We start from the raw sequence: 12,335 nt of genomic DNA, 5'->3' as shown, positions 1-12,335 counted from the left end.
CGGTGGAGAGGCAGGGATGGGGCAGAGCCGCTGAGTTTAGCTCTGCCCCACACCCCATTGTCTGCACCTCCTGGCCCTCCTCTGACTTGCAGGGTGGAGATTACTCTGGGGTAGAGCTGGGTGAAATGTTAGCAGTCAAAACTGGTTTTTTTGTGGGGGGGGGATGCAGACTGAGGTCAGCCGTGCCGTTTCATTAATTTGGGTCACGTTCTGCAAGAGGCTTTGGTCATCCCCCACCCCCTGACGTGACTTTGGTGTGTGTGTGCCAGGCGAGCGGCGAGACGACGTCCCTGCCAAGTTGCGGGCGGAATAGAGGGTCGTACGAGCAGCATCACGTTCCGGGAACTCTCCCGAGCTCGGTGACTGGGGAGGGCTGGAACTGGAGTCGAGGGATGGTACGATTCCGGGGGGTTATTTTGAAATGTTATTGGTGCTGTCTTCCCCGTCCCATAGCTAAGTATTTTGTGTTCCTAGTAGTGGCTATTTTAACGCAGCCGGCAAAAGTAACAATTCACACCCTTATCGTGTCTCTCTGAGCATGAAATATGAATCATCCTGATGGGAGGAGGGCAGTAAAAGGATTAAACGGGGGATCCAAAACAAAAGACTCAGACTTTCCAGGTGTGTCAAAATCTACACAGGCAGAGACCTTTGCTCCTAAAGACCCAGAGGAGAGGTGAGAACTGGGCTGTAGCCCTCAGCACAAAGGCTCTTTAGCAAACATGGAAACAAAGAACTAGCTGTTTTATGGCCTGGATGAAGCTAAAACGTATTCCACCCAGTGTCTAGTCAAGCTGCCATTGACAATGGCCTATCTAACATCCTGGTACCCCGATCCGAGGGGCTTAGAGTGTATTGCCTGCCACATCAGCCATCTGAACAATGATTTATTAATAGAGCCCGTCAGAAAATGGGAAATGTCACGTTTTTTGGTTAAAAAAAAATCCAACCCATTTCAGTTTGGCAATGGCTACTGCAGTGCCTCATGGGAGTTGTAGTTCAGGTCTTTCATCCTCCCATTCTGCTCCACAGGCTGGGCTCCGCAGCCAGGCTACATCTCTTAGGATGCCCCACAGTCTCCCTTCTTGGTGCATGGAGGTGGTTCACTGTGGCAGTGGCATGGCCATGGTGCGTCATGGGAGATGAAGTCCCGTCCAGCGGTAGAAGAACATACGAGTATTGGACAAGCAAACTACAACTCCCAAGAGGCCACCCAGTAACATTTCCAAATTGGAAATGTTACAGGTGACCCCGTGTTACAGACGTCCCCGTGGATTGAAATGTTCCGTGTTGGAGCGTTCTTGTTTTGACCCTTCCTCCCCGAACCCCACCCACCAATATTTTTTGTGCAAAGCAAGAAACTTTTCGGGACAATATTTATTTTGCCTAAAACCCAGTTTTCCATCCACAGTTTCAATAGACTTTTTTTTTTTTTACCACACCTATACAAATTATGCCAGAAAAAAGACGCAGTCTGTCTGGTCTTCCATCCTAAAGTCACTGTGAGCTTTTGAGCTCTTCAGGACCCTGCTTTAGTTTGTGCTTGTCCAACGGTAGAGAACCCTGCTCTGTCCTTGGGGTTCTGTCTCTTTTGTTTTCATGAAGGATAAACCATTAAAAGCCAACTAGGATGGGTCCCTAAACTATGTGGTGCAAAAAGAACATGTGCTGAGCTGGGGGCATATAAAGTTTTAGTGGCCTGCACAGCTGACTCATGACTTCCTCCAGGAGTAACAACTACATGCACCTTCGACACACCACTGCAGCTGGGCAGAATTCTCAGGAAAATCATTGGTTCACCCCAAAAAATGCAGTTTTGAGTCAACTAAAACTATTTGTGAGTTCAGGTCAAAATTGGCCAACAGTTTTGGCCATGCACACCCACAAAAAGGGGGAAATGAAGAAACAAATAGCGTTCAAGTAAAGTCAAACCCTTTTGCTTTGACAGGTTTGAAACAAAACAGTCCTTCAACTTTTCATTTCAAACCAAAGTTTCTTTTGAAGTTTAGTTGGATTTTTTTAAAAGGGGCAAAAAGACTTGAAACCCCAGTGGCCCAAACATCACAGAATTTCAAGAAACTGAAACTTGTTTGGGACATACCCAAATGTGCTGCTGAACAGCAAATCAAATGTTCGGGGGCTTTTCATTTTGGTGAGAAAAACTGGAAAATTTCCCTGTCGGTTCTATCTGAGCAGTGGCACGGGGGCATCTGTAAGAGTAGGGGTGCTGACATCGCCTCCCCCTGGTCCTGCCCCACCCCAGCTGAGGTTAGGAGCAAAGCCCTGGTGAAAAGGGCAGCAGCCGGGACCCCGGGTGTGTGGTCAGTAGCAGAGCCCGTGGCAGCTGGGAACTTGGGCGCTAGGCTGGGAGCCCGGGGGGTACAGCAACACCCCATGCACCCGCAGTTCCGATGCCTGCGCCTCCGAGACAGCCACTGAGCCAAAAAAATCAACGATCTGTTTGGCTACAACACCAAGCCTGAATCCGGGAGCCTGGCTACAGCGGATTCCTTGGAACGTAGGCATGTGCCCCTGCCTTACTGTCCCCATTAACCCTAATAGCCCGTGGGAAGTGGACCCTCCCCCTCTGAAAGAGCCAGCCGGGGTTGGTTAGCTCTAGAAAAACAATCCGGCCTCTTGGACCATTCCTCAGCTCCATTCACATCGCTCCGTGGCCACCGCCTGCCCACGCCTCTCGGGCACCCCTGCCAGCCTCTTGTTTTCCAGCCCTTCCGGCCCAGCGCCCACTCACCATTTCGGCCGTGCCCGTCATGGCGTCCTCTGGGATGGAATACATCTGGTGCTTGGTCGACACGCTCCACTGCCCCTCTTCCCCTTCGCCCACTTTCACCAGCATCACTCGGAAGTTGGTACCTCCCAGATCCAAGGACAGGAAGTCCCCGACCTCTGCAACGCCGGGGGGACACGCGTCAGCCCGGGAGCCACTAATAACCAGCTGCCACGAGCACGGGACCCATCCGGCTCCATGTCCTTCCTCTCCCCGGACAGGCACCTCTCAGTAGCCAGGTGACTCTGGCTCCAGTGTTTGTGTCTATCATAGCGCCTCCCAAAGTTCCCAGCGAGGCACAACGAACTGAGGGACTAAGTGACGTGCCCCATGCAGGGACCAGACCTCGGGGCTTCCCTGGCCCCAGCCGGCTGCTCACTCAGGGGAACACTTTGAAACTGAGCCCATCAGAGTCCCGTGAAGGCCCCACCAAGAGGGCTATTGGCCATCGGCTCCGTCTGGGGCGTGGTGCACAGCCTGGCACTGGGGGTCACCTTGCGGAAAGGGCTGCTCTGGGCCAGACAGCTGTTGGACGGGGTGTCGTAATCCCTAGTGGAGCTTCTCGGGCGGAGGCTCTCCTGGCGGCCGGACCATTGGAGGACAGACTTTAAAATCTAGGAGCTAAAGTTCCCCAAGGCCCATTCTGCCCCCTGCTCCCAACAAGCCCCTCTCCAGTCAGTCCCTGTCGCCTTCCTGGAAGGCGTCGGAACCGCTGGAGCATCTGGACAAACGGGGGCGGAGGAGAACGACATCGCCCGTGTCTGGCGTTACATGAAACGAAGCCGAACCGCTCGTTGTCTTGGGTTTGCACAAGGCTAGTGCAATGGGGCCTGGCCCAGGACGGAGCTTCCAGATGCTACAAAAATAACCATAGAAAGAAGGGCTGAAAATGTCCCCCCGAAAACATTTTCCTGATGGAAACCTGGGGCTTTGATTCAATGGAAATTTTCATGGAAAATGTCTGGATTTGGGGGGAACGTTTTGATGTTTTCCACCAAAAGGACTGGAAAAGTTCCATCCAAAACCAAACCCCCATCCCCCAACCTGTGGAAAATTTCAACTTTTTGTCAAAGGCCAAACCCTGAAAAACGGGCTAAAAATCAAAAATAGTTCTGCCAAGAAGTTTGTTTTTCTGCTGAAATTTTGGGTGGAGGGGAATTGACCAAATATTCCCCAGAGCGTAGCCACAAGTGCTTGCTTTTGCAACACTGTTCATGGGGAAAAGATCCCGTTTTCCGACTGACTCTGGCCCTGACGTATCAGGTTGGCTGCATGGCTGCGGAAGAAGACCCGGACCCCTAGGCAGACTTGCCTGTCTTCTCCCTGCTGCGCGTCCCTCCGCTGGACGGCTCTCAATGGGGCGTTCACCGGCTGGGCTCTGTTTGGCGAGGCCAGTTTATGGCCAGCCCCTTTGGTCAGGAGCCCAGCCCCAGCCCTGATGCCCACACGGTGCCCGTCACCCGTCTCTTGCTGCTGCTGGAGGCCGGCGAGTGGAGAGGGGCCCCTCAAATAACCTGTGGGACGGCTTGATGCTGCAAGGGGCTGGGCACCCCTTGGGAAAGGCAGAGCCTCCTCAACTCCCGGACGTCACGTGCACCGGGGGGCGCTCTGTGCCCTCAGCACGGCGGCAGGACGGAGCTTCGCCAGGCCACTGGGCCCTCGCTACCCCTTGGATGGAGTCCAGGGCCAGCCGGGGTGATGGATTCCTGCCCCTGCGGTGAGCAGCGCCCCCTCGGGGTGGCAGGAGGGAGACCAAATTCTTCCCCCAGGCTGGGGGGGTCCTTGTCTCTCTAGAGGCCTCTGTGGCCCCCGGGAGCAGCGAGAGCGGTAGGTGCGGGAGACCGGGCCACATCTTACCTGAGCCCTCGGGGGTGGAGCGTACGTAAGTGGGCAGCATCTTCACCGAGGCTTCCTCGTGCGTCTCCAGCTTCAGCCCCCGGTCCATTTCCTTCTGCATCCGGCGCATCACCGTCTTCAGGTCCTCCTCCTGCAGCCGGAACTCCGACAGGATCTGCTCCACCTGCGGCAGCAGAGGCAGGTAAGCGCAAGGCAGACGGCGGGCTGGTGCAAGAGGGCGGGGAGCAGGGCATGAAGGCCACGGCCAGAGGAGGCAGGCGAATGCAGGCCTGCAATGCTGAGCCCTCCGGGGTTTGCTTTGACACAGATCCCCAAACACTGAGCAGCCTGTTTGTTGCATCCACTTACACCCGGCCTCCCGCCCAGGCGCCCGGCTGCGGTTTCCTGCAGGCGGGGAGCTCCTGGGAGGAAGGGCTGAATTCAGGTCTCCCGGCCGCCCAGGAGAAAGGGGAAGCCTAGAATCCAGCAGGAGCAGCTGAAGAGCTGTCCAGAAAACCAACTCACCAGCCCGCCCCAGCCCCTTTGGACTTAGCACGGCCTCGGGCGAAGGAGGTGGGGAGCCCGGGGTGTCCTGCCGCACAGCCCTTCCGCTCCGGCGTATTGTGAACTGTAGTAATAATACGACTTGCAGGGCTTCTGTTAAACGGTTGATTCATGTTTAATTAAAATCCCTTTAATCAAGGTTCTTTTGGCCCACTGGCTATTGGATTAGAAGAAGCCACCCCAGTGAGATTTCGCTGCTCTTATTTCAGAGCCTAAATGGCTAAAAGGTAGCTCGTTAATTGTACTTCCCTAACATGCTAAACACCATGAGAAGCAGGTGGAGATCAGACCATGAACCCAATGAACCTCTCCAGGAGTTAACAATCATACAAGGTAAAGTGGCTAACTGACAATGACAAGAAGTTGAAACTTGAGACCAACAATGGATTCAAATCATTGCACGATTAACCCTTGCATTACGAAACCAAGAGAGCACCACTAGCCACAGGGCTGCATTGTTCCATCTTGAGCCTTTCCCTTGCGGAAAGAACAGGTTAACGTTGGAATTTGTATAAACCCAGGTGGCCCTCAGTGATCTGCGATAAGATTTGCTTGAATCTAGGTTCATCTCTGCCCAATGGTAATTTCGTACCATGGTCTCTCTCTTTTAGAATCACAGAGGCCTCAGGAGTCACCGAGTCCAGCCCCCTGCCCAAAGCAGGACCAACCACAACTCGATCATCCCAGCCAGGGCTGTGTCAAGCCAGGACTTAAAACCTCTAGGGACAGAGATTCCACCTCTCTAGGGAACCCAGCCCAGCACTTCCCCACCCGCCTAGGGAAAGAGTTTTTTCCAACATCCAGCCTAGACCTCCCCCACTGTAACTTGAGACCATGGCATCTGCCCCCACTGAGAACAGCCTCTCTCCAGCCTCTTTGGAACCCCCCTTCAGGAAGTCGCAGGCTGCTCTCAAATCCCCCCTCACTCTCCTCTTCTGCAGACTAAACAAGCCTGAATCCTTCAGCCTCTCCTCGTAGGTCAAGCGCTCCAGCCCCCAAATCATTTTAGTTGTCCTCCGCTGGCCTCTGTCCAATGCGCCCACGTCCTTTCTGTAGTGGGGGCCCAGAACTGGACACAACACTCCAGCTGTGGCCTTGCCAGTGCTGAATAAAGGGGAATAATCACTTCCCACAATTTAAGGGAGAAATGCAAACTGGTCTCATCCCATAGGACCTCCATGGAGATCTGGGAAAATCAGGTGATCATAGCTTTTGTACCCCACCTGCACTGTCCCATCCTGATCAAGAGAGATCAGGCTGGTCTTTCCTCTCCTCTTGGACCCTCCTTCCGAGGGATCTGCTTCTTTGTGCCGTCCACAAGACCACGGGTTTACCCCCAACAAGCAATAAGAAAATAACTGGAACTGCTGCCTCCATCAAAACTGTCTCAAGTCCTCGTGGGTTATAAGAATATTAGTGGCCACACTGGGTCAGACCAAAGGCCCATCCAGCCCAGCGTCCTGGCTGCCAACGGTGGCCAAGGCCAGGTGCCCCAGAGGGAGCAAACAGATCCGGGAATCCAGTGGTCCCTCCCCTGTTGCCCATTCCCGACGAGGGACACCCTCCCGGCCCTGCCGGCCTAATCGCCATCGACAGACCTGACCGCCAGGAATGTACCTAGCTCTGTTTTGAATCCCGTTACGGTCAACAACCAGAGCTTCTCAGAGGGTTCTTGGCCATTGGGGTCTGGCCGCGTCCGGTCAGAGCCCCTAGCCCCTTGCTAACCCACAAAAGGGCTCCGTGGGGTCTTCACTCACAAATGACACAACGGTTCCCTGTCTGGAAATCTGAGCCCCTGCGCGAGCGGCGGCTGCTTTGAAAGCGACTCGAAAATCCGACGACCGTAAAGGTAAAGGTGCGACAAATCCTGTCCAGCCAATTCATGTGGATGCTCAGTGCCCCGTGTGCTGTGGCCTTCACGGCTGGCACTGTAATCCCCCCCCCCCCCCCGAGTGTTTACCTCCCAGCACGCGGTGTGATAACGAGCACATGATAACATTTATCTGGCAGTCTGGGCTCTGAATTAACAAGCCCCCTGGGCTGATCTGTCTTTTGTAATGTTGGAATTGGCACCAGTCTGGCTGGCTGCAATGTTTCCCGGAGGTCCTGTCCCAACGTGTCCTTGTCCAGAGGGCCAAGATCTCCTGGCTAGTCCTCAGCCCAGGGTCCCTGACCGGCCAGACCAGCTCTGCCGACCTTCACTAGCTGTTTGCACAGAAACCAGTGATCTGTCGGCGTTTAGCCAGCAGCCTGGTGCCAGCCACTCCACACAGACTGCAGCCAACAGCGTATCTGTCCCATGCGGGGCAGCGACCGGACCAGGCGGCTGGAGGCTGGGGTCACCTCTCTGGGAAGTCATGCTCCCACTCAGCCTCGCTTTCTCCCGGGGTGTCTTGTTTTCCTTGGGAAGAACCCTCCGGGGGATGGACTAGCTCCCTCTTCCCTCCAGTGACGGCTGCCTGGCTTCTGCAGGGGGCTCACGCTAGGCTGCAGGTTTTTGAATGACTGAGGCCAGGGGGCGTGCTGTGTAGGAAGGCCGGGGAGGATGCGGGCGGGGGGCTCGGATCGCAAAGCCACAAGGCGCCGCTGCAGGCCGGCAGTAAATGCTGCTTAGGACCAGTGTTAAAGACACGGGGCCTGATTTTGATCTCATGGCAGCTTCATGCCGGGGCCACCCAGCTGCTTTCGGCGACGTTACTCCTGATTTGCACCTGCCTGTGAGAGCCGCATCAGGCCCATTCGAGGCTGCGGAGTTCTCTCTCCACCCAGAGGGGAGCCTGAAACCATCCGCTGCTTCCTTAGCGCCGCTGGTCCCACCTTCTCCATGTCCGAGTCCGGCTGAGTCTCCTGGCGGCTGGGTTCTTAAATCACCAATCCTACTTCCCTCCGGGATCACTCAGTCCCAGCACAGCAACATCTCTTGCCCCGCGGCACAGACGGGCAATAGCCCGAGCTCATGGGCCTCCTGCTGGGTCTCCCTAGCCCCCCGTGCGCCGGTCGTCAAGCCAACCAGACTGATGGGCTCTGACTGTCCCAAGAACCTTGCAGACCAGGGCTCCGCCCCCGCGATGAATCTCGCCGGGGCTGGTTTTGTGTCTCCGACCCCCTCCCAGCCGGTCTCATGGGTAGAACCCGGCCAGCAGTACTTTGAAGGACCCACATACACATGGGGAGGGCCAGGCGACCGGGTTCACTGACGATCCCCAGCGTGGGTCAGGGAACACGGCGCGGACCCCCCGGCGCTCAGGGAGTTCCCAGCCCCTGCGCACGATGGAAACACGCCCCCTCCGGACGAACGCCGACCCTTCCAAAGGGCAGTGCCTGGAGTGTGACGCTCAGGGCATTTCAACCGAGCCTGGGGAAAACACTGGAAAAGTGCCCCCAGGAAGGACTTGTCATCGTCCCCAGGAAAGGCTGGGAAGGGGCCTTGGGAACTTCCACATCGCACCTACATGGAGCGGCTCTTGCGTAACTCAAGGCACCGGATGGCACAGAGGTCAGCGCCCTGGATTTCGTGCTATATTTAGCTCAGGTTCCTGCCAGTTCCTAAATATAGAAGCTTTGCATCACCCGGGTGTTTGCAGTCCCTGAGCAATGCCCCGTCTGGCAGCCGCCCTACCTCACATGCTCCCCAGCCTCCCTCTCCCCTTGCGCGCACAGGGCACGGCTCCCTAACTCCAGGGCCACCTCACTGAGGAAACTCCACAACCTCAGGAGGGGTGGGAAATGGGGAAGGGGATGGCCAGCACCCCTCCCTGCTCCCTCGGCAGGCAGACCTCCCAGGTGAGTTTTAGGTCCCATTTCAGGAAGGAATGTGAGGCAGTGTCCCAGCGCTCTGATCCATCAGTCAGGACCCCCCCCATTCCGAGTAACATCCTATCCCCGACACTCCGTCTCCGGCAGGCCCTGGACTAACTCCCACTGCCTGGCCCTAAACAGGACGAGCAGCAAGGGTGGCTCAGGTCGGACATTCGGAAGAACGTCCAGCCTGTCGGGGTTAACACCAGGAGAGATTCCCCGGGGACGCTGTGGAATCTCCATCGCGGGAGACATTTCAGAGCAGCCTGGACAGACGCTGAGCTAGACGGTGCTGGGTCCTGCCGGGAGGGCCGGGGACTGGGCTTCATGCCTCTCGAGGGCCCTTCGTTCCAGTGTTCTGAGTCTTTGAGCCAGGGGCTCCCTCAGCTCATCAGTGTTTACAGGGCACGGGCCCTTCTCTTCTGCCTCTCCCCGACCTTCTCCTCTTTAGGTGGGGCCACGGCACCGTCCTCCTCTCCCGCCCCACCGGCCAGGCCTCTCACCCCTCTCTGCTTTCCAGCCAGCTGGACTGAGCCTGGCTCGTCAGCCCAAGCTGTGCAGCTCACCCCGCTCTGAGCCAAGGCGGCTCCTGGGCTGGGCTCACATGGTGGGCTATCCCCAACGTCCGCTGCTGACCACGCGCCTGGCGGCCCCTCCACCCTGCCCTCTCTGAGACAAACACCGAGCTGGGCCGGAGCGGGGCGGGGGGGAATATTGATTGACCAGATTTTGCTCACACTTTGCCTGCTCGTTGGGGGAGTCTGGGAGATATCGGCGCCAAAGCAAAGACCGGGGTGAGTTAGGAGCCACTGAGAAAGGGAGTCCAGGCCGGACGTCACAGCGCCACGGCAGCGCCCGCGACCTGTGTCAAACGGAAGTGTCTGCGAGTAAATGCCTTCTGTGGAGCCTACGGAGGCCAGCGCTCAGCTCCCGGCAGCAGCTGAACGCCTCGCTGGCATTTCAAGTGCTGGAGCATTTGGGCTGGATCAAGGGGTGAGAACTATCCGGCAATGTCTCTTTCAGCCTGGGAGCAGAGGTGAACAGAGCAAGACTGAAGAATTTTTTCAATGAGGGTTTTTTTTTGTTGATGGACAAAGAAATTATATTTTTCCCATTATTCAGCAAGCTGTGCCAGGTGGAAAGAGGAAGGATGAGCCAATGGTCATGGTGCTCAGCTAAGACTTAAGAGACCCAGGTTTAGTTCCTGCTCTGCCACAGACTTCCTGGGTGGCCTTGGGCAAGTCCCTTATCCTCTCTGGGATGTAAGCCAGGCCGTGAGCTTACACGGGGATTTCAGCCTGGACCTGCCCCTCAGGGAGGTGTGAGATGTGCTCAAGGGATGTGCTGCCTACAGTGAGCTGCTCAAATGGTAAGTGACGGGGGCCAAGTAAGTGAGCACATGACACAAGAGGGCGCCCTACAATGACAAGGGTATTTGCACCATACAACTGACAACACTGACTCAGCCTTCCAACCCCCTCACCCTAACACTGCCCTTCACCCTCACCCCCACACCCGCATACCCCCCTTTCCGACCCCCTCACCCCCACACCCGAATACTCCCCTTCCAACCCCCTCACCCTAACACTGCCCTTCACCCTCACCCCCACACCCGAATACCCCCTTCTGACCCCCTCACCCTAACACTGCCCTTCACCCTCACCCCCACACCCGAATACCCCCCTTCCGACCCCCTCACCCCCACACCCGAATACCCCTCTTCCGACCCCCCACCCTAACACTGCCCTTCACCCTCACACCGTCCTCCAACCCCCGCACCCAAATACCCCCCTTCCGACCCCCCACCCTAACACTGCCCTTCACCCTCACACCGCCCTCCAACCCCCGCACCCGAATACCCCCTTTCCGACCCCCTCACCCTAACACTGCCCTTCACCCTCACCCCCACACCCGAATACCCCCCTTCCGACCCCCTCACCCCCACACCCAAATACCCCCCCCCCCCTTCCTGCCCCCCTCACCCCCACACCCGAATACCCCCTTCCGACCCCCCCCCACTGCCCTTCACCCTTACACATCCTCCAACCCCCGCACCTCCCCCCTTCCGACCCCCTCACCCTAACACTGCCCTTCACCCTCACCCCCACACCCGAATACCCCCCTTCCGACCCCCCACCCTAACACTGCCCTTCACCCTCACACATCCTCCAACCCCCGCCCTCAATACCCCCTTCCGACCCCCTCACCCTAACACTGCCCTTCACCCTCACCCCCACACCCAAATACCCCCCTCACCCTAACACTGCCCTTCAACCTCACCCCCACACCCGAATACCCCCTTCCAACCACCTCACCCCCACACCCGAATACCCCCTTCCGACCCCCCACCCTAACACTGCCCTTCACCCTCACACCGTCCTCCAACCCCTGCACCCCAATACCCCCCTTCCGACCCCCTCACCCTAACACTGCCCTCCAACCTCACACCCCAACCCTCCGTTCCAGCTTATTTTGAGTTTTGGTGCTGTCTACACAGCAGCGATTTTGAGTCGGCGCTCTTCCCCCGACTCCCCTTGCTCCTCGTGCAAGGAGGGCTACAGGAGTCAGAGCGAGCAGTCCTCCGGCTCGACGGCATTTCGACACGGTCACAGTGACTGCTGGCTGTGCAGATGCGGCCTGTTATTTCAAAACGGTGTTGCTGTGGAGCCATCACCTAGCAGGGCCACGTGTGGACTCTGATTTGACATGCGCTGTGGCGGCTGGCGGAGCCCAGCGGGCACCGTGACCTCCCGGGTCGCCAAACCAGAGAGCCAGAGAACTGAGGTTTTGGAGAGCTCAGCGCTAGGGCCGCCTGGCTGACGGACCAGGAAACGTGAGGGGGGGCCCCCAACGAGAGCAGAAGGGGCCGTGGCTTTCCCCCACTTGGTACGGGCGGGGCTGACTACAGGGGAGTGGCTGAGCTGACTGATTCTCTGGCCGTCTGCCCTGCCGTTCTGTGCATCTGTGACTCTGAACTTCCCCGTCCTTGGGCCCCCCTGGGGACACCCCGCAGCTGGGCGAGGAGCCGGAGGCGTGATCGCGGGGACTCAGCTCGCTGGCGTGAGCGCAGGGTACAAAATCCAGACACCCGTTTTGGAAGAGGGGCCGTCCGCTGCGAGAGCAGGGTGGTCCTGGGCACAGGGGTAACGGACAGGCAACCCCGCGGCTGCTGTCGGTGCAGATTGGGGGTCAGCAACGCGCAGCCCATGCCCAGCGTCCAGACAGCGCTGCAGTAACCATAGTGACAAGAGGGATGGCCGCTTCTCTCCCATCCAATTAAGAGCACGCACACCTTCGAGAACTCCTTTGGCTCCCTGGGATTGGCGCGCCGGAGCACGCGCGGGGAGAG

At 57.4% G+C, this 12,335-nt stretch overlaps 1 protein-coding gene across 2 annotated transcripts in view; it reads right to left on the bottom strand.

Annotated features, from left to right (window-relative positions):
• Positions 1-12,335, bottom strand: part of GCK (glucokinase) — a 38,065-nt gene that overhangs the window by 10,559 nt on the left and 15,171 nt on the right. For both annotated transcript variants that reach the window (XM_089773793.1, XM_075910755.2), the window contains 2 exons: positions 4,646-4,808; positions 2,753-2,907 (listed from right to left, as the gene is read on the bottom strand). In XM_089773793.1, coding sequence (XP_089629919.1) covers positions 2,753-2,907; positions 4,646-4,808 — 318 coding nt within the window. The remainder of the gene's footprint in view (positions 1-2,752; positions 2,908-4,645; positions 4,809-12,335) is intronic.

The sequence above is a fragment of the Pelodiscus sinensis genome, chromosome 28 (assembly GCF_052426305.1).
Source record: "Pelodiscus sinensis isolate ZL-2025 chromosome 28, ASM5242630v1, whole genome shotgun sequence".
Lineage (NCBI taxonomy): Eukaryota > Metazoa > Chordata > Testudines > Trionychidae > Pelodiscus > Pelodiscus sinensis.
This window is presented reverse-complemented; position numbering and strand designations above follow the sequence as displayed.